Source organism: Neofelis nebulosa, chromosome 13, assembly GCF_028018385.1.
Source record: "Neofelis nebulosa isolate mNeoNeb1 chromosome 13, mNeoNeb1.pri, whole genome shotgun sequence".
In the NCBI taxonomy this organism is placed as follows: domain Eukaryota; kingdom Metazoa; phylum Chordata; class Mammalia; order Carnivora; family Felidae; genus Neofelis; species Neofelis nebulosa.
Window position 1 is genome coordinate 52490309 of NC_080794.1, and position 21870 is coordinate 52512178.

Consider the following 21870-nt stretch of genomic DNA (forward strand, 5'->3'; position numbering starts at 1 on the left):
TGATGTGAGAGGGGTGTTACTGTATTGTCAATTTCTTCCTTTATGTCTGTTAATAGTTGCTGTATGTATTTAGGTTCTTTTCACGTTGGGTGCACAATTATTTACAATTGTTATATTCTCTTATTAGTTTGTTCCTTTTCTTAGTATGTAGTACTGTTCTTTGTCTATCGTTACAGTCTTTATTTTAAAGTCTGTTTTGTTTGATACAAGCATTGCTACCTGTCTTTCTTTTCACTTCTATTTCCATGATAAATATTTTTCCATCTCTTCACTTACAATCTGCATGTGTCTTTAGTCTCTAGCAGGCACCATATAGATAGGTCTTGCCTTTTTATTCATTTAATCACCTTATGTCTTATTTATTTATTTATTTATTTATGTATTTATTTATTTATTTTGAGACAGCACAAGTTGGGGTGGGGCAGAGAGGGAGAGAGAGAATCCTAAGCAGTCCTTGCACTGTCAGCGAAGAGCCTGATGCAGTGCTCAAACTCACAAACTGAGATCATGACCTGACCGAAAACCCAGAGTCAGACACTTAATGGACGGAGTCACCCACGTGCCCCATACCTTTCCTTTCTTGCTCTCTTTATGGTTTCATGGCTTTCTATAGTGATGTGCTTAGATTTCTTTCTCTTTATTGTTTGCATTTCTATTGCAGGTTTTTGATTATGGTTACCATTAGGCCCATATGTAACATCTTACACATATAGTCGTCTGTATTAAGTTGATGGTCATTTAAGTTTGAACCAATTCTAAAGACACTAAACTTCTACTCCGTCTCCGTGTTTATGTATGTGATGTCATACTTTACATCCTTTTATTTTGTGAATCCCTTGACTTTCATATATAATTGATTCTACTGGTTTTGTGCTTTAACCTCCTTACTGGTTTTATAACTGATTAATCCACTACTTTTATTATGTTTGTATTTACCTGTGAAATTTTTTTCCTTTTGTAATTTTCTCATTCCTGATTATGGCCTTTTCTTTCCACTCGAAGAATCTCTTTCATGTTTTTTGTAGGACTGATTTAATGGTGATAAACTCCTTTAACTTTGTTTAGAAAACTATCTCTCTTATTCTGAGTGATAGCCTTGCTAGGTAGAATGTTTTTGGTTGTAGGTTTTCTCCTTTCAGCACTTTGAATATGTCATGGCTTGCAGTTTCTGCTGAAAAATCAACTGATGGCTTTATGGGGGTTCCCATGTATGTAACTGCTTTTTCTTTCTGCTTTTAAATTCCTTCCTTTATCAGTAATTGCTATTTTAATTATTATGCATCTTGGTATGAACTTCCTTGGGTTGATTTTTTGGGGGCTCTCTGTGCCTCCTTGATTTGGATGTCTGTTTCCATCTCCAGATTAGGGAAGTTTTCACATATTATTTTTTCAGACAAATTTTCTGCCCTCTTTTCTCTCTCTTCTATAGCATGAACGTTATTATTATTACACTTGATGATGCCACTGAGTTTTCTTAACCTATTCTCATTTTTTATTATTCTTTTTTTTCCCCTACTATTCAGCTTGGTTGCTTTCTTTTTTTTTTTTTTTTTTAATTTTTTTTTTTTAACGTTTATTTATTTTTGAGACAGAGAGAGACAGAGCATGAACAGGGGAGGATCAGAGAGAGGGAGACACAGAATCTGAAACAGGCTCCAGGCTCTGAGCGGTCAGCACAGAGCCCGACGCAGGGCTCGAACTCACGGACTGTGAGATCATGACCTGAGCCGAAGTCGGACGCCCAACTGACTGAGCCACCCAGGCGCCCCAGCTTGGTTGCTTTCTATTACACTGACTTTCAGCTTGCTGATCTGTTCCTCTGCCTCTTCTAATCTACTATTGATTCCTCTATTGTATTTTTAATATCAGTTATTGAGTTCTTCATCTCTGATTGGTTCTTTTTTATATTTTTTATCTCGTTATTGAAGATCTCACTAAGATCCTCCACTTTTTTCTCCAGTCCAGTAAGTATCTTTATGGCAATTAAATTGAATTCTCTATCAGGCATTTTGCTTATTTCCATTTCATTTAGATTTTTTTGCAGTGAGGTTGTCCTGTTCTTTCATTCAGCACATATTCTCCTGTCTCCTCATTTGTCCAATTCTCTGTGTTTGTTTGTAGATATTAGGAAAGTCGGTTACATCTCCTGACCTTGAAAGTAGTAGTCCTATGAAGAAGAGGTCCTGTAGTGACCTATAGTACAGTGTCCCATGATCACTGGAACAGGTGCTGCTGGAGTATCTCCTGTATGGGTTGCATGTGCCCTGCTGTTGTAGCTGAGCCTTGCTTGGCTTCAGTCCAGTTAGCTACAATGACCCATTTTGCCCTTTGTGGGCAGGGTTTGGTCCCTTTGCTATTCAGGGACCAGAATGGGGCCACCGTTAGCTTATAATTGGGTAGTGTCAGCAGTCAGACCAGATGCCTGCCCCTTTGCTGTGGCTGCGGTAGCACTGAACTGCTGGGCGCTCTCCCTGTGTTGTCCTGAGAAGCTTTTGTTGGTGAATGGGGCCTGTAGACAAACTTGATGTCTTCCCTCTATTTGTTGGGGCTGCAGTAACCCCAAACTGCTGTGCTTTCTCCCTGTGCTGCCCCCTGAGAGGCTTTTTGTTGATAGGCAGCACTGCTGGTCAGGTCAGATACCTGTCTCCGGATTATCTCCTGGGGCTGTAAATGCACTGATCAGCGGGGCACTCTGCACTGGCAGTCATAAGGTTCAGCTGCTGGGGCTGCTGGTATGTTTGGTATCTTTCCTTCTCCCCAGGGCAAGAGTCACTTTGGATTGATGTCGGTCCCTGGCAGGGCTGCTTGCAGGATGAGACACAGCAAGTGTGCCTTTGGAAGGACTCTTGGCTAGTAGGGTAGGTTGGATGGGTGGATCCACAGGAGAACTTGCATAATGTTAGGAAGTTAAGTAGATAGTGTTCACACTGGTTCCTGCACATCTCTGGCTATGTAGGCCAAGGAAGGGGAAGAGAAATGGTGCTAGCCAATTCTTTTGTCCTTGAAGAAGGATCCTAAAGATACTCCTTCAGCATGTGGTCTGGGATTAATAAATGAATCTCCTCCATGTATATCCCAGGCACTTAAAAAAAATTATTTATTTATTTATTTTTAACATTTTTTTAATGTTTTTATTTTATTTTTGAGAGAGAGAGAGAGTGTGTATGTGTGAGTGGGGGAGGGGCAGAGAGAGAGGGAGACAGAAACTGAAGCAGGCTCTGTGCTCTGAGCTGTCAGTGCAGAGGCTGACACAGGGCTCGAACTCAGACTGTGAGATCATGACCTGAGCCAAAGTCAGATGACCAACTGACTGAGCCACCCAGGCGCCCCTAAAATAAATTTTTTTGATTTAACTTTATTTTTTATTTTTAAAAATTTACATCCAAATTGGCTAGTATATAGTGAAGCAATGATTTCAGTAGATTCCTTAATGCCCCTTACCCATTTAGCCCATCCCCCCTCCCACAACCCCTCCAGCAACTCTCAGTTTGTTCTCCATATTTATGAGTCTCTTTTGTCCCCCTCCCTGTTTTTATATTATTTTTGTTTCCCTTCCCTATGTTCATGTGTTTTGTCTCTTAAAGTCCTCATATGAGTGAAGTCATATGATTTTTGTCTTTCTCTGACTAATTTCACTTAGCATAATACCCTCCAGTTCCATCCACATAGTTGCAAATGGCAAGATTTCATTCTTTTTGATTGCTGAGTAATACTCCATTGTGTGTGTGTGTGTGTGTGTATACACACACACACACACACACACACATATATATATATATATATATATATTTTTTTTTTTTTTTTTTTCTTTTCTTTATCCGTTCATCCATCAATGGGCATTTGGGCTCTTTCCATACTTTGGCTATTGTGGATAGTGCTGGTATAAACATGGGGGTGCATGTGTCCCTTCGAAACAGCACACCTATATCCTGTGGATAAATGCCTAGTAGTGCAATTGCTGGGCTGTAGGGTAGTTCTATTTTTAGTTTTTTGAGAAACCTCCATAGTGTTTTCCAGAGTGGCTGCAGCAGCTTGCATTCCCACCGCAGTGCAAAAGAGATCCTCTTTCTCTGCATCCTTGCCAACATCTGTTATTTCCTGAGTTGTTAATGTTAGCCATTCTGACAGGTGTAAGGTGGTATGTCACTGTGGTTTTGATTTGTATTTCCCTGATGATGAGTGATGTTGAGCATTTTTTCATGTGTCAGTTGGCCATCTGGATGTCTTTGGAAAAGTGTCTATTCATGTGTTTTGCCCATTTCTTCACTGGATTATTTGTTTTTTGGGTGTTGAGTTTGATAAGTTCTTTGTAGATTTTGGATACTAACCCTTTATCTGATATATCGTTTGCAAATATCTTCTCCCATTCTGTCGGTTGCCTTTTAGTTTTGCTGATTGTTTCCTTCACTGTGCAGAAGCTTTTTATTTTGATGAGGTCCCAATAGTTCATTGTTGCTTTTGTTTTCCTTGCCTCCAGAGACTGTGTTGAGTAAGAAATTGCTGCGGGCAAGATCAGAGAAGTTTTTGCCTGCTTTCTCCTTCAGGATAAAAAAATTGTTTTTAATATTTGTTTATTTTTGAGAGAGAGAGAGAAAGAGAGAGAGAGAGAAGGGGCAGAGGGAGAGGAGACAGAATCCAAAGCAGGCTCCAGGCTCTGAGCTGTCAGCACCCAGTGTCATGCACCCATGAACCTCGGGATCATGACCTGAGCTGAAGTTGGAACCCACTGAGCCACCCAGGCGCCCCACCCCAGGCACTTTTCAAACTGCTTCTTTTATGCTGTATCTCCATGAGATTGCTTGTTATACTGTCTCTTTACGGGTAGGCATTCAGTTTTTTATTGCCCTCCAGCTTTCCCGGAGCTGAGCCTGCTGAATTTTAAAGTACCTGGCTGTTAAGCCCCACTGGTAGTAAAAAAATGAAGTTAAGCCCCACTGTTTTTCAAAGCCAAATGTTATAGAGACTTGTCTTCCCAGTGAGGGTCCCTGTGCCTGGGATACCTGGCATGGAGTCTGCTTCTCTTCCTTCTCTGTGCTTGTGGTGTCCCTCCCAGTTGTTTTCTCCTCAGGAGTTTGGTTCTCCACTACGTCTTTGCTCTTCCTACTGTTTTTGATGTGGCTTCCTCTCTACAATTAACTGAAAAGTCTGTTTTGCCAGTCTTGAGATTGTTCTCTGGGTTGGTTGCACTGATGTGATTGCTATCTAGGTGTGTCTGTGGAGCAAGGTGGATTTAGGATTTTCCTTACCAGCCATCTTTACACAAGTCTATAGGATTTCCTTCTTTTTTAAGGCTGGATAACATTCCATTGTAAGTTTATACCACATTTTCTTTACCTATTTATCTGTTGATAAACATTTAGGTTGCTTCCATCTCTTGGCTATTATGAATAATGCTGCAGTGAACGTGGGCATGCGTAATCTGTTCCAGATCCTGATTTCTTTTGAATATATACCCAGAAGTGGAATTAATAGATCATATGGTAATTCTATTCTTAATGTTTCAAGGATCTTCCATACTGTTTTCTGTTGCAGCTGCACAATTTTGTATTCTCACCAGTAGTGCACAAGGCACCAGTGTAGATTTTTCCACATCCTTGCCCATATGCTGTTTTCTGTTTTCTGTTTTTTTTATGAATATCTTAATGGGTGTGATGATGTCTTACTGTGGTTTTGATTTGTACTTCCCTGATGATTAGTGATGTTGACCATCTTTCCATGTGCTTATTGTCCATATCCCTATGTCTTTTTTAAGAGAAATGTCTACTCAAATCCTTTTGCTCATTTTATTAAAATTTTTTTTCAACGTTTTTAATTTATTTTTGGGACAGAGAGAGACAGAGCATGAACAGGGGAAGGGCAGAGAGAGAGGGAGACACAGAATCAGAAACAGGCTCCAGGCTCCGAGCCATCAGCCCAGAGCCTGACGCGGGGCTCGAACTCACGGACCGCGAGATAGTGACCTGGCTGAAGTCGGACGCTTAACCGACTGTGTCACTCAGGCGCCCCTCCTTTTGCTCATTTTAAAGTCAGATTATTTTTGTTGTTGTTCAGTCCAGTCTAAGTCCTTTGCCTTATAAGTTCTTTGATTTTTTTTCCATGTAACTCTTGAGGATTTTATCTTTATTATTGAAATTGAATAATTTTATTACTAGAGACTAAGTCTTGGGCTTAATAATTCTAGGTTAATTTTCCCAGGTACCTATTGGGTCCTTTCCATTTGTAGATTCAGATTTTTTCTGTTTCTGGAAGCTTTTTAGGATTATTATTCTCAGTATTAGTTCTGTTCCATTATTTTCTTTTTTTCTTTTTTTTGGATTTTGATAATGTGAATATTATTCCTTCTTGGCCTGTCTTCCTTTTTCACTACTTTCTGACCCTTCTTCCTTCTTTATGTCCTTCTCATCCTCTTGGTTGTTTTCTTGCCTTGTCCTTTACTAAATGTGTATTTAAGTCTGTTATCTCTTGGTATCTTGTAATTTGTTCTTCATTTTGAGGTAATTTTGTCTTTTTCCTCCATTTCTTTTCTAAGTCTAGTTTGCTGCTTTTTTTTTTTTTTTTTTGCAATTTCTTCCTTTTTTGTTTTTGTTTTTAGTGTTAGACATTTTCTGTTCTTAATTTTTGAAGTTCTGATTCAAAGTGCTCTTTCATATCTTCAAATGCTTGACTATGTTTAACTCTGTTGCAGGTGTGGCCTTACAGTTTTCTTCTGCTTTATAGTTATTTTTCTGGGTGAAATTTACTTTAGTTGATAGGTTTGGAATAAAATTAGAAATTAAAATTATATATTTAATATAGGAGTATATATTTACATACTGTATACTATATATGTTATACAACGTAAAGTGATATAATTTTTAAAATTATTATATAACTTAATTATCATTATCATTAGCTCTGTATGGATTTATAAATTTTTCTCCTGTTGGATTTTGTGGTATGGAGTGTTTCATAGATACTGTTTAATGGTGCTCTCTTATGTTGTTATGGCCATGTCCAGATATTTTAGTAGATGTTTTATGTTTGTTCTGTGCTGATGTGAGTTGGAGGGAGTTAAGAGTTTTCCAGTTTTGTGGTTCTTTTTTTGTCTTGCAAGACTCTTTTCACCACTTGCTCCTTCCCCACCCCACACTGAATTACTCAAAGACGTTCCTCCTCTTTTGTTTTTCTTGCCTCTCACAGAAGCTTCTTCAAATTGCTTGGCTTTAAAGTCCCTTCCTTATAGTCAGTGTTCTGATCTACCTGAGTCCTTTTTGTAGACTTTTCAGTCTTAAAATGGTTTCTTTTTCCTCATTATGATTTTATATTGGGCTTAATATAATGTCACTAGTTTCCATCTGTGTCTTCTCTGAAATTTTTCTCAGTCAGCCCTGCAGGGGCAGGAGCGTGATACTTCACTCATGAGGATTGGGTGATTGTCCCCTCTTATTCCCATTTATTTTGAAGTTTGGACATTTTCTGTCTTCACGATAGGAGAGTGAAGGGCATGGCTTTTGTGTAGAATCATTTCGTCTCTTGTTGTTCTGTATTGTTTTGGGAGGAAATATTGGGAGATGGGAGCAGGGGTCCACCAGTGTCTTTAATTATCCATAGGTCCTATTGATTCTAGTTTATTTCCTACATGCAGATATGACTATGTTCTCAACTACATAGTATCTGTGTGAAAACTCTAAAAAAAAGACTAAAGAAACATGTGACTCATTAGGGTTAGATGAGGTACCCTCTGATGGGATTAGTGCCCTTGTAAGAAGAGACACCAACGAGCTGAGCTCCCTTTCTTGTGCACACTCACAAGGAAGTCATATGAGTACACAGGAAGCCAAGAGAAATGGCCTTAAAATGAAACCTACTTTGCCAGAACCTTGATCTTGACTTCCCAGCCTCCAGAGCCTTGAGAAGTAAATTTCTATTGTTTAAGCCACCAGTCTGTGGTATTTGTTAGGGCAACCCAACCAGATTAACACACATACACACATTTACAAAAACACTCATACTCGTATATCACTTCTCACAGATTTATTTAGAATAGTGAACAATTGGATAGGTGAAAATATCTCTTATTAGGGGACCGTGTAAATAAGTTATGACAGAAAAATATTAGAGTACCATTCAGTCATTAAACACATAAATGTATGGGTTTTTTTTATTGATGTGAAAAATGCACATAATATATTAATTGAAAAAAGTAGTTTATGATACAGCTCACAAAATTTGTTCCCATTTCTGGTAAAATAAAAAAAAAAAGTTTTAAAAGGAAATATACCCAAAATGTTAAGAATATATTCTACTGGGTTTAGGATGACATGTAGTTTTTATTTTCTTTTCTATATCTCCAAGTTGTCTACTTTTCACAAATGACTATTATTTTTATAAGATTTTAATTTGTAAAATGTTCTAGAACACTTAATAAAACATTTTTATATATGTAATCTTTATTTTTTAGGAATATGTGTTTTATAGGAATTAATTTTTCTGGATTTAGTTGTATGAGAAATAAGAGTTGAAGTTTAAAGAGTTGAGATTTAAAAGCAAACCTTAAATGGGGTTGCCAGATTTTTATTTATTAAATCTGGCAACGCTGTCTTAAAGCAAAGTTGGTTAGCTCTGTGTATTTGCGATTTTTAAAGTGTGTCTGTTAGAAAGAACCCTAGTGGTTTTTTAAATTTTTGTTTTTATTTTTTTAAGTTTATTTATTTTGAGAGGGAGAGAGAGAACACGTGCTCAGGGGAGAGGCAGAGAGAGAGAGAGAGGATCCCAAGCAGGCTCTGCACTGTCAGTGTGGAACCTGATGCAGGGCTCAAACTCACGAACCATGAGATCATCATGACCTGAGCCAAAACCAAGAGCCAGCCACTTAACCAACAGAGCCACCTAGGTGTCCCAAGAATCCTAGTGTTTTTTAATGTGCAAGAGAGGACACTGAGGCTCACAGAGGTTGATATTCTCCTCAAAGTCATTCAGCAACTCAAGTAGCCATTAGGATCACAGCTCAGTTTTGGATGTTTCTTTCACACTGTCTTGCCTGCCTGCCATCCTTATAATATTTATTTTAGCCTGATAAATGTTGGCTCAGTTCATTTAAAGTGTTTGCAGGAGTTGTACCTAAGTAGTGTTATTACTGTGTCTTTAATCCAGTTCTAAAGTTTCCATTAAAAATAATACCCATATGATGTGGGTTGAATGTAAACAGGGTAGTACCTGGCCAAATTGCTTTATCTAATTATGCTAGAGAAATCCTATAGTTTTGATTGAAAAGTTGACCTAGGCAAATTTCCAGTTTGTTAAAATAATTTGTGAAATAATTTCTAGTTTTTTTTTTTTTTTTTTTTTTTATTTATTTTTGGGACAGAGAGAGACAGAGCATGAATGGGGGAGGGGCAGAGAGAGAGGGAGACACAGAATCGGAAACAGGCTCTGAGCCATCAGCCCAGAGCCCGACGCGGGGCTCGAACTCACGGACCGCGAGATCGTGACCTGGCTGAAGTCGGACGCTTAACCGACTGCGCCACCCAGGCGCCCCAAATAATTTCTAGTTTTAAAGCCTTTCCTTACCTGACACTAATTTTTAGCTGGAAGAAAAAGAACTAAACTGTTTCATTTGAGAGATATAATTGTGTCCTTCCCGCTTAGGGCCTCCTCCTTCTGTGACTGTATTCCATGATGATCTTTTGGAACATTTGGTAAACATTTAGTAGATACCAGGTCTTCTAACAGGCAGTACTACTGAAACATCACCAGACAGCGACTTTTGCTTTATGAAAACTGATTTTGTAGAGACTGATTAGCATAAAGGTTAAGCATGCAGTTTCTGGAGTTGGCCTTCGGGGGGCTTCACATCTCTAATCTATCTACTCTGTGTCAATCTCTTAATACTTCAGTTTTATAGCCTGTGAAATGAACATAATATTGATGCCTACTTCACAAGATTGTGGTCGCAGTTAAATTATGATAATTGTGGTTGCAGTTAATTTATGATAATACAGGTCAAGCACTTTTAACAATGTTTAGCTTATAATAAATGCTAGTATACATACCACTGTTATTATTCCAGTCAAGTTTTAGTATCATAAGAAAAAGTAATTTGAGAAGACCGTGTAGGAGGTATTGAAGAAAGTTTTTCATCAACATCAGTGTCCATTAAATGTCCTATTGAATAGATAATACTCTGGCTAGAATGGTACAGATATTCTTTGGGTGTTTAAATTTATACTTTGCAAAAGTATAATATTCCTTATTAATATATCTTTAACATCACAGAAATGCAAATAAACTCTCTTGTAGACTATAATTTTTAGCATTGAAAATGGTCTACAGCATACTTTTTTTTTTTTTCAATGTTGAGTTATTCTGTAATTAGTGTTCAGGCTCTACAAAAGAACATGTTAATATGCAATCACATATAAACACCGAGGTAGAAGGAATTTTCTAATACATTAAGGTTTATTGGAAATTATATTTTCTGTCCTTTTTTTAATATTATTGACTTTTCCACTTAGGAGACATATGAAAGACGCCATGTTAGTCACTAAATAATATTACTCTGGGAACACATTTCAGGGATATGACCCACCTTCCCCCATAACTAAATGAAGATTGTACTTCACAGCATTAACAAACATAAACTAAATTAGTTTAATTTCGTAAGCTAAATTAAACGTTCTATACTTTTAAACTTAGATAAAATTGACGTACTAGTTTCAGGTATACAACATAGTGATTCAATGTTTGTATTTATTGCAAAGTGATCACTGTAATGAGTCTTGTTAACATCCATCACCATACCTAGTTACAAAAGTTTTTTCTTGTGATGAAAACTTTAAGGTCTACTCTCTTAGCAACTTTCAGGTATACAATACAATACAATACAATATTATTAATTATAGTCTGCATGTTATACATTATTTTATATATTTTATGACCTAATCATTTTATAGATGAGTTTGTACATTTTAACCCCTTTCACCCCTTTCATGCCCCCATAATATACTTTGAACAAACTGCACATAAATGAATGAAGACTGTACTTTGCAGCATTAACAACTGTCTTCAATTTTTTTTTTTTTTTTTTTGAGAGAGAGAGAATGTGAGCAGGGAAAGGGCAGAAGGAGAGGGAGAAAGAGAATCTTAAGCAGACTCCACACCCAGTGTGGAGCCTGATGCAGGGCTCAGTCTCACGACCATGATATCATGACCTGGGCCGAAATCAAGGGTTGGATGCTGAACCGACTGAGCCAGCCAGGAGCCCTTAGGCCTTAAATGTTAAACTCTTCAGGGCTGATTTCGTGATATTTGTTTTTTAATGGGCTCCCTAATGTTATACTTTAGCTCAGGGTAGACAGTTATTAAAACATACCATTCTAAAGTGAGTGGGGTGGACTCCATCTACTTTCAGTCATTCTCTTGATTTTAGCTAAGCACCTAGCATTCAATCTAGAAGTGTGTTTGATTTATTATTAGTAGTAGTTCTTTAATAAAATAGATTTGAATCATACTTTTTTGAAGATTCTATTGAATTTTTAACCGTATTTTTATAACCTTCCCCTAAGGTATACTCATCTGTCAGCAGCACTTAATTTGGAATAACATGGAACTTGAAGATGATTATTGCTTGAGTGATTACAAGTGAGTGTAATTACATATTAGCTGTTTTATAGATGCTCAGTATTACAACTCCGTATATTAGTGTTTTCCTTCTGAATCCTTGGATCCTGTCTCTTCTGAATAGTTCTGACCCCTAGATTTAAAAAAAAATTTTTTTTTAATGTTTGTTAATTTTTGAGAGGAAGAGAGAGACAAAGCACAAGTGGGGGAGGGGCAGAGAGAGAGAGGGAGACACAGGCTGTGAAGTTGGCTCCAGGCTTCAAGCTGTCAGCAAGAGCCTGATGTTGGGGCTCAAACTCACAAACCATGAGATCATGACCTGAGCCGAAGTCAGACGCCCAACCAACTGAACCACCCAGGCACCCCCTGACCTCTAGATTTAAGTGTAAATCCTGAACCTTAAGATGTGTTAGCTCATTACTGCATACTGCCTGATCTTTATCCTTTGATTCTGTTTTACTTTTTCATTATTTACACCAAGTTCCATATACTCTGTCTTTTTAGATCTCTCTCTTTTGATCTTGTCTTCTGTTCTCCTTTCTTTTAATATTGGCCCATTCCCACCTAACTACTTTCTTTTTTCCCCATTTTTACAAGAGTGTTGGGTGAGAATAAAAATCCTAGAAGATAGCACAGGCAGTAATTTCTCTGACATTGGCTGTAGCAACATTTCTAGGTATGTCTCCTGAGGCAAGCGGAATAAAATCAAAAATAAACTGTTGGGACTACATCAAAATAAAAAGCTTTTTAAAAAAATGTTTATTTATTTTTGAGAGAGAGAGAGAGTGCGAGCAGCGGAGAAAGAGGGGGAGAGAAGATCTGAAGCAGGCTCTGCGCTGACAGCAGTGAGCCCGATGTGGGGCTCAAACTCACGAACTATGAGATCCTGACCTGAGCTGAAGTTGATGCTCAACAGACTAAGCCACCCAAATGCCCCAAAATAAAAAGCTTCTGTACAGAGAAGAAAACAGTCAACAAAACTAAAAGGGAACCTACTGAATGGGAGAAGATGTTTGCAATAATATCCAATAAAGGATGTATATATATCCAAAACATATAAAAACTGATAGGGGCACCTGGGTGGCTCAGTTGGTTAAGCATCCAACTCTTGGTTTCGGTACAGGTCATGATCTCATGGTTTGTGAGTTCGAGCCCTGCTTTGGGCTCCATGCTGATAGAGCAGAGCCTGCTTGACTCTCTCTCTCTCCTTTTTGTCTGCCCTTCCCCTGCTCTCTCTCTGTCTCTCTCAAAATAAATGAATAAATGAATTTTAAAAAAAACAGGGGTGTCTGGATGGCTCAGTCGGTTAAGCTCCGACTTCTCGAGATTTCGTGGTTCATGGGCCTGAGCCCCACATTGGGCTCTGTGCTGACAGCCTGGAGCCCACTTCAGATTCTGTGTCTCCCTCTCTTTCTGCCTGTCCCTGCTCACACTCCGCCTCTCTCTGTCTCTCTCAAAAATAAATAAACATTAAAAAAAAATTTAAAAATACTTATACAACTCAACACCCCAAAACCAAATGATCCAATTAAAAAATCAGCAGAAGATATGAACAGGCATTTCTCCAAAGAAGACATCCAGATGGCCAAGAGATACATGAAAAGATGATCAACATCCCTCATCATCAGGGAAATACAAATCAAAACTACAGTGAAATATCACCTCACACTTGTTAGAATGGCTAAAATTGGCACAAGAAATAATAGGTGTTGGTGAGGATGTGGAGAGAAAGGAACCCTCTTGCACTGTTGGTGGGAATGTGAACTGGTGCAGCCACTGTGGAAGACAGTATGGAGATTCCTCAAAAAATTAAAAATAGAACTACCCTATAATCCAGTAATTACATTACTGGGAATTTGGTCAAGGAATAAAAAAAAACACATATTCAAAGGAATATGTGCACCCCTGTGTTTATAGCAGTATTATTTACAATAGCCAAATTACGGAAGCAGCCTAAGTGTCCATCAGTAGATGAATGGATACACACACACACACACACACACACACACACACACACGAATAGTATTCAGCCATTAAAAGAACAAAATCTTGCCATTTGCAACAACATAGATGGAGCTAGAGAGTATAATGGTAAGTGACATAAGAGAACGACAAATACCATATGATCTCACTCATGTGGAATTTAAGAACAGAACAAGTGAGCAAAAGAAAAAAGAGACAAAATAAATAGGTTCTTAACTATAGAGAACAAATTGATGGTTACCAGAGGGGAGGTGGGTAGGGGAATGGGTGAAATGGTGAGGGGAATTAAGAGTATACTTATCATAATGAGCGCCAAGTAATATATAGAATTGGTGAATTCACTATATTGGACACCTGAAACGAATATAATACTATATATTGTACTGGAATTAAAAAATTTAATTAAGGGGCACCTGGGTGGCTCAGTCGGTTGGGTGTCTGACTTTGGCTCAGGTCATGATCTCTCATTTCATGGGTTCAAGCCTGTGCTGTCAGCACAGAGCCTGGAGCCTGCTTGGGATTCTGTGTCTCCCTCTCTGTCTGCTCCTCCTTTGCTCATGCTCTGTCTCTCTCTCTCTCCCCTTCAAAAATAAATAAGAAAACATTAAATTTTTTTAAATTTTTTTATTTAATTAAAAAATAATGAGAAATTAAAGAGAAAAACACTTGATAAAGATAAAGAGTATTGGGGAAGAGAGTTTTGTTCTTCACCAAATCTTTAATTTTTCATTAAGCCCTCCTTCTGCTACTAAGTGACACTGTGTGCACCAGTGATTATAGATACACCATTCACTTTGGTCTCTCTTGCTCTCTTCTCTTACATAATTCTTCATTCTTAAGAACAAAAGGGTCAGAGGCCATGTAGAATATCTAGAATAACACTGGGATTCTGGAGCTCTTGTAGATTTGCTATTTTTCAATTTTCTATCTTATTGAATAGATCTGTTTTCTAACACTTTGGGTCTTGGACAAACTTCTTTTTTACTTAGGGCCTTGATTTCTTTACATGTGAAACGAAGGGATTAAACTACATGATCACAGAGGTCCTTTACAGTATTTTTATTCTGAGTTGTCGTGTCATATTTAAAGATTATGAGAACTTCTTCACTTTTTCATTATTTATGCAAGTAATTAACATTTTGCATTTATGCATATTGCTATATATATTTTTTTTATTACAGAGGGTAAGTACTATGCCTGATAACCTAGCACATAATTTTGTGTATATGTAACACCGAATACACTTCGATGATTATGGTTTGTTTTTGTGTTAACTATCCACAGCATTTCAGAAGGTTGTACCTTGAAGCTGGTATTGGCTATGCGTGGTGGACCTATAAATACTAGAAGAGGTAGGCATTTGTTAATTATGTATATTAAAGCAAGTTGACAATAATAATTTTTAAGCCAGTTGGTATTTTTGTAGTCCCAAGTTTTATCAGGTTCTCTTTCTGCTATCAGGTCTTAGAAGAATGACATTTGTTTTTCTAACTATTGTTCTTTAAAGCCTAAATGCCCAGACGCAGGAACCAGGGATATTAAAAAAAAATCTCACCAGTATAGGGAAAGGAAATGGAATAGCATAGTGTAAATATGTTGTTATCATTGTGTTTAGGTGGATACCAGTTTGTGCTTTTTTACCCACTGAGTCTTCAGCTCTGGATGTAATGGTTGTTATAGAAAATTCTAAAGTTGCCTGTTAGCCTGGTTTGTGCTGCGCTTGGGTTTCATGGATATTATTGTGGCCCTATTGAATCCTTTTTCAGAATGTGGACGGACTCTGGAAGTCTATCGTTCGTTTAACAAGTATATTTTATGCATCTACTAGGTGTTCAGTACAGTGTTCCATGGAAGAAAAAGTTTCTGCTTCCTGACAGTGCTCACAATAAAGATGTAAAGACTTGATGTCATTCCAGGCAGTTACAAGTGCTGTGGAGGAAATAGGGAAGTGTGACAGTGTCTGTGGAAATAGGTTAGTAGGAGGATGATTGTGGAAAAGATGACATGAGCAGATATGTGATTAACAAGAGAGTTCTAAGCATGGGAAGAACTGGGAGTATTCACATTGGCTTCTGATTCAGGTTTGTCACATGAATTCCCACGAAGAAGCGGGATCCTTAGACTGCTCAGAGTACTCCTGCTCTGTGGACCTCATTTGGGGAAGGCCTTCATATTTGTTTGATCCTTTACTAATCCTGAAGACCGAGGTTAAGTATTGATTCCACTGCTGGTTTACATTTTCCATGAGTCGGATTTTATCTCTGTGTGTCATAATTTGGGTTGGATTAGGGATATTATCATCTTTTTCCTAGCTGCTTCAGGAGGACTTTTGAGATATGTTACTTTAGTTGTTAAACTATTTTGGATATGTTAGAAAAAAAGCAAAGGTAGCAATGTTAGAGTTGGTTAACTAGCACTCCTAATATCAGGGACTTTCTATAAATTGGGCTTGTAAAATTATCCTGTGTGACATAAGGCACTGTTTACAGTACCAACTCTGACGGTAGTGTAAGAACCCTAAAGTGTTTATGGAGCCATTATGGTAAGATAGAATTATACAGTGTTTAGTGCCATGTGAATTCCACTGTATTAAAATTTGGAAAGTTGGTTATTTTGTATAGCATTGTCTTCAAACCAGGGTATTTTATCAGAACATCTACTTTTATTAGGACCAGAATTAGTTTATGTTTATGAGAAGTGTAGGTGCTATAGATTTTGAGTTAAGAATATATGTATGTGGGTTTTATTTTGTTTTATTTACCTTTTGAGAAAATGTAAATAAAAAGCATCACTACCCTTAGGTAGTGGAAGCTGTGTAATACTTTTTTTCCCCACAACTTTCTTTGCCTTCTTTATAAATCTGAAAAATCAGCACCTAGAACTTGTCTTTTTTCATATTTTAAATTATATGTTTAATAATTTTGCCTGTGTTGAATCGACCTCTTTAAAATTAAAAGCTTGCTGTTGTCTCCCTACATCCTTGAGAACTTTGTTAAGAAGAAAAACTATATATACCCAGGTCTAGAATTTTTCCATATTGTATTTGAGAAACCATATTTATAGTTATTTAGTCTTACTTAAAAATTATGGTTTAGAAAATACCTTTATTGTGTGAGTTTCAGTAATGGTTAGCTTTTAAAATTATGTTTGAATTAATCATTATCAAAACAACATCCTTTCTAAAACTAAATTGTATCCTATATATAACAATGTCTTATACCTGGTGAAATCAAAGTGGTTTTCCTGTTATGAAAGGTGTATGCATACACACACATAGATGCACACACATATTCAATCTCAGTGGCTCCTTAAATGAGGCACACTATATTGATTTAAGTAAGGCTTTCTCATGGCTTTAGTAATGGCAGTAGCATTGTTTTTATTTCTTATTCATGTAATGTGGAAAGTGTAGCATTAACTTAAAAATGGCAAGAACTTATTATAAACATGTCTTTTAATATTGCACATTTAGTGCCTATGCAAGAGTTGATCAAAACATCCAAACGTTTTTATGAAATAAACTAAACTTTATTATTTCTGGTTTTTGTGTTTAAGCAGTGGTCATTTTTGGATTTAGGGTATGAGAACGTCTTTAATATTTTTACCTTACTTTCACAACTTAAAGTTTCTTATTGCTATAACTCATTGCTATAACTTTTGTAGAGGGTAGCACAACACTGTGATTCTGTTAATAAATAAGCTGTTTTTATTAAAGTCAGGGAATTTAAGAAATTGTTGCCCTTTTAGGAAAGAGAAAATGTTTCTGCAGCTTGAAATGAGAGTTTTTGGGAGCAAACTTTTTTCCCTGTAATGATTACTTAAGTCAGAATCTTTTAATTTTTTTTTTCAACGTTTTTTTATTTATTTTTGGGACAGAGAGAGACAGAACATGAACGGGGGAGGGGCAGAGAGAGAGGGAGACACAGAATCGGAAACAGGCTCCAGGCTCTGAGCCACCAGCCCAGAGCCCGACGCGGGGCTCGAACTCACGGACCGCGAGATCGTGACCTGGCTGAAGTTGGACGCTTAACCGACTGCGCCACCCAGGCGCCCCAAGTCAGAATCTTTTAGAACATTTATTCCATGAACTAGAAATCTCTTGAGGCCCTTCCCACCACAGGAGCAGCATCTGTGGCTGCTGTGGACAAGAGCAAGTTGTAATGATGGCTGCAGTATCAAACCTGAGGACCACTACAGGCCACGAGAGCCTATAGTAGTGGGGCTCCCCTGTAATCCTTATGCTCTGGACACATGGATACCTACCAAGACAGTGGGGTCCTGGGAGGATGCTTTCAAGAAGCAACATACTGACCATAACACACACTGCAGTTTTAGTATACTCAGTGGCCCCCTTGTGTTCTAAATTGTTGTTGCATTTAGCTAACTTCATGTCAAGAAACAGCTCTAAGAAGAATCTAAAACCAGAATCAAAGAAGAATCTAAAACCAGAAAGAAAAAGAGGGATTTATTTGCTTCTGATTTCTAACATATGTCTCCCAGTTATGTGTGTTTATTTTTTAATGTAAAGTAAATGGAACTTATATTGCTTTTAAATTACTGATGTAACCAGTATTGGAAAATATGGGAAGCAGACGTGTGAAATGAAAATAGTCATAAGTAATTATGTCCTAGAATCAGCAAATATATAGACTCTCGTGGTACTGGAAAGTACTGATGTATTTGGTTAAGCCCTGTATGTAACATCCTAATAATGCATTTTATTTATTTCATATTAGTTCAACATAGGGAATGTTGTATTAACTACAAAAAGACCAGAAACTTACTTAAAGAATATCACGTACTCTATGTTGTATGCACACGATTGTTCCAATTCAGCACATTATATCCTGTCACTGTACTAACATGCATTAAACTTGATATAAATTGAAAGCTTGTTTATCGATTTTTCCATTTGTAGTTCCTATGGAAGATCCACTTAGGGAGATGGCTGAGTACATGGATTCCAGTCGAGATGAGGTCTGGGAGAAGACCTCCTGCAACAAACAAGTTACATTTTTGGTATACCGAGAAGGAGATCAGTTGAATTTCTTTCGTGTAGTAGATAGGGGAGATGGCACTTTAACACCATTATCTGAATCTTTAAGGTAAATAGGTTTTCATTTGCATGTCTCACTTAGAAAAGGAAAACATTGTATGATATGCTCATAAACCTCAGTATTTGTGTTGTCAAAATAGTCTTATATCCACAAGATTGACTAAATTTCATGCATTCTTGCCACCCCCCCCCCCCCCGCCCCAGGTATGTAATTCCGAAATTGTTCTTCATTATGATTGATATTTAGAGAGTCACTTATAAAACTGAAATTTGTTTATGGAGTAGGATTTTTTCATATAAAAATTGATTTCTGTCACTTTATGAAACTGTAAGATGCCTACCTACCTAGATGACAGAGTTTTGTTATAATTGTGTGTTATTGTACAACCTTGGCATAATAGAAAGGGTTGACCTAGAGTTGCTGGTTTTGTTTTGTTTTGTTTTTTCAAAATTTAACTCTACTGCTTAAAGGTAGTTAAATGTCTTTACTTCTCTGGTCTTATTTTCCTATTCTGTAAAAGAAGGAGGAGTTGTTACATTCTTTTTTTTTTAAATTTTTTTTAATGTTTATTTATTTTTGAAGGAGAGAGAGACAGAGTGTGAGTGGGGGAGGGGCAGAGAGAGAGAGGGAGACACAGAATCCGAAGCAGGCTCCAGGCTCCGAGCTGTCAGTACAGAGTCCGACGCGGGGCTCAGACTCACAAACCGCGAGATCATGACCTGAGCTGAAGTCGGACGCTCAACCGACTGAGCCACCCAGGCGCCCCAGGAGTTGTTACATTCTAAACTCAGAAGGAAACAACTTAAAGGTACTTAGCTAGGCAATAGAACAGTTAGGAAATCTTACAAGGTAACCTGTGAGTTTCTGTGTATTCTGTCTTACTTTGATTCTTTATTGCCTCTCACTTTAAGTCACTAAACATTTAATGAACTTTTATAGCCAGTCTGTAGACTAGCCCTGGCTTACAGACATAATTGTCCCTCCCTTCATAGAGCATGCAGTCTGCTATAACTAGTGTCAATAATATAATCTTTCCAGTTGTTATCAAAAGATATCAACATCTTTGGAAAGCCAGATGAGAGGACCTTCATTTTGCCTGAAAGGTAGGGAGTTAGGGACAATCTCTGAGCAGAAGCACCTTAAAAGAGGAGTAGGAGTTTACTAACCAGTCAACGGAAGGAAAAGTATTACAGGTCATTAAATTTAATTACATTAGTTGTGTTTTTTGGGTGTTGAATTATATAACTTCTTTAATATATTTTGGATACTCACCCCTTATCGGATATGTCATTTGCAAATGTCTTCCCCCATTCAGTAGGTTGCCTTTTCATTTTGTAGAAGGTTTCTTTTGCTATTCAAAAGTTTTCTATTTTAGTGTAATAAATTTAGTTTATTTTTGCTTTGTTTCCTTGCCAGAGGAGACATATCTAGAAAAATTTTGCTAAGGCTGATGTCAGAGAAATTACTGCCGATGTTTTCTTCTAGAAGTTTTATGGTTTCAGGTCTCACATTTAGGTCTTTAGCCCATTTTGAGAAATGGTATAAGAAAGTGGTCTAGTTTCATTCTTTTGCATGTAGCTATCCAGTTTTTCCAGCACCATTTATTGAAGAGACTGCCTTTTCCCCATTGTATATATTTGCCTCCTTTGTTGTAGATTAATTGACCGTTTAAGCATGGGTTTATTTCTGGGCTCTCTATTCTATTCCATTGATCTATGTGTCTATTTTTGTGAGCACCATAATGTTTTGATTATTATAGCTTTGTAGTATATCTTGAATTCTGACATTGTGATACTTCCAGCTTTGTTCTTCTTTCTTAAGATTGCTTTGGCTTTTGGGAGGTCTTTTGTGGCACAAGTACCTAAATTTAATCCCATAGTATAAAAAGCTAGTGACAAAACCATGCATAGAAAAAATAACTGGCAGTCTGGATCTGGAGTACAGTTTTTGTGGCTCGGGAGTCTAGGCACAGTTTAGCTGGTTGCTCTGCTCTGGGTCTCCCAAAGCTGCAATCAGGGTGTTGGCAAAGATGGGCTTTTATCCAGAGGCTTGATTGAGGGAAGCAAATCTGCTTTCAATTTATTCATGTTGTTGGCGTAATTCATTTCCTGGCAGTTGTATGACTGAAGGCCCTGTTGTCGTTGTGTTGGGTTTTTTGGGTTTTTTTTGTGGTTTTTTTTTTTTTTTTGCTTTTTTCCCCCCTGGCTTTTAGTTAGAGGTTGCCCTCAGCTCCCTTCTGATTAACTCAGAATCAGCTGATTTGGGGCCTAAATTATTTCTGAAAAATCCCTTTTGCCACATATTCTATTGACTAGAAGCAAGTCCTAGGTCATGTTCACCCTCAAGCGTAGGGGAGTATCCTAGGTATGAGCACCAGGGATTGGGAATCATGGCAATTTCTTTAGATTCTGCCCACCACAAGTTATGTGGAAGAAGGATTAGACTTACCATTTATTTGAAAGCGGACTGTGACAAATGGGTATTGACTGTTGACTCTAATTTGTTAGGATCTGGTTAGCATTACAAAGCACAGTAGTAACCATGTAGTAACCAGAACCATATAGTCCAGAAGTATAGAAGAGGGAGAGATGGAGCCTACAGCCTTAATCCAGTATCTCTTACTTGGACCATGAATAGAATTTTTTTCAAAACGTTTATTTATTTTTGAGAGAGAGCGCAAGCAGGGGAGGGGCAGAGAGACAGACACAGAATCCAAAGTAGGCTCCAGGTTCTGAGCTGTCAACACAGAGCCCGACGTGGGGCTCAACCTCACAAACCGCAAGATCATGACCTGAGCTGAAGTCAGATGCTTAACCGACTGAGCCACCCAGGCGCTCCTGAATAGAATTTTTTCATACCAGTCTCTCCGTGTGCTAGCTTACTGTTATTTTGGTTTCCTTCCTTAGAACATCCTCTTTTGACTCTTCCCTAAAGGAGAAAATCTAAGCCCCTTAACTTAGTATGTAAGGCCCTTTACAACCGGTCATCATCAGTTTCTCAGGTCTCCTTTGTGCCATGTTTTTGTACATCTTTTACCATTTGCTAGAAATGTCATTTTCTCCTTTATCCCAATTTCTCCTTAGTCAGCTTCTGTTTATAAAGGACATAGCCCAAATGTTGCTGAGGATTTTGATTAAAATTGTATTATTGTTCCTCTCAAGATATTTTTTAATTTTTCTCTTCCTTTCTACTCACCTACCAGAACTGGACAAGGAATAGGGTACAGAGAAAG

General features: G+C 37.7%; 1 protein-coding gene across 8 annotated transcripts in view; it reads left to right on the forward strand.

Moving 5' to 3' along the window:
- Positions 1 to 21870, forward strand: part of ZFAND4 (zinc finger AN1-type containing 4) — a 90207-nt gene that overhangs the window by 43119 nt on the left and 25218 nt on the right. For 7 of the 8 annotated variants that reach the window (XM_058697029.1, XM_058697028.1, XM_058697033.1 and 4 more), the window contains 3 exons: positions 11544 to 11619; positions 14866 to 14933; positions 18500 to 18686. In XM_058697029.1, coding sequence (XP_058553012.1) covers positions 11544 to 11619; positions 14866 to 14933; positions 18500 to 18686 — 331 coding nt within the window. The remainder of the gene's footprint in view (positions 1 to 11543; positions 11620 to 14865; positions 14934 to 18499; positions 18687 to 21870) is intronic. The other variant, XM_058697034.1, reaches the window with a different exon arrangement.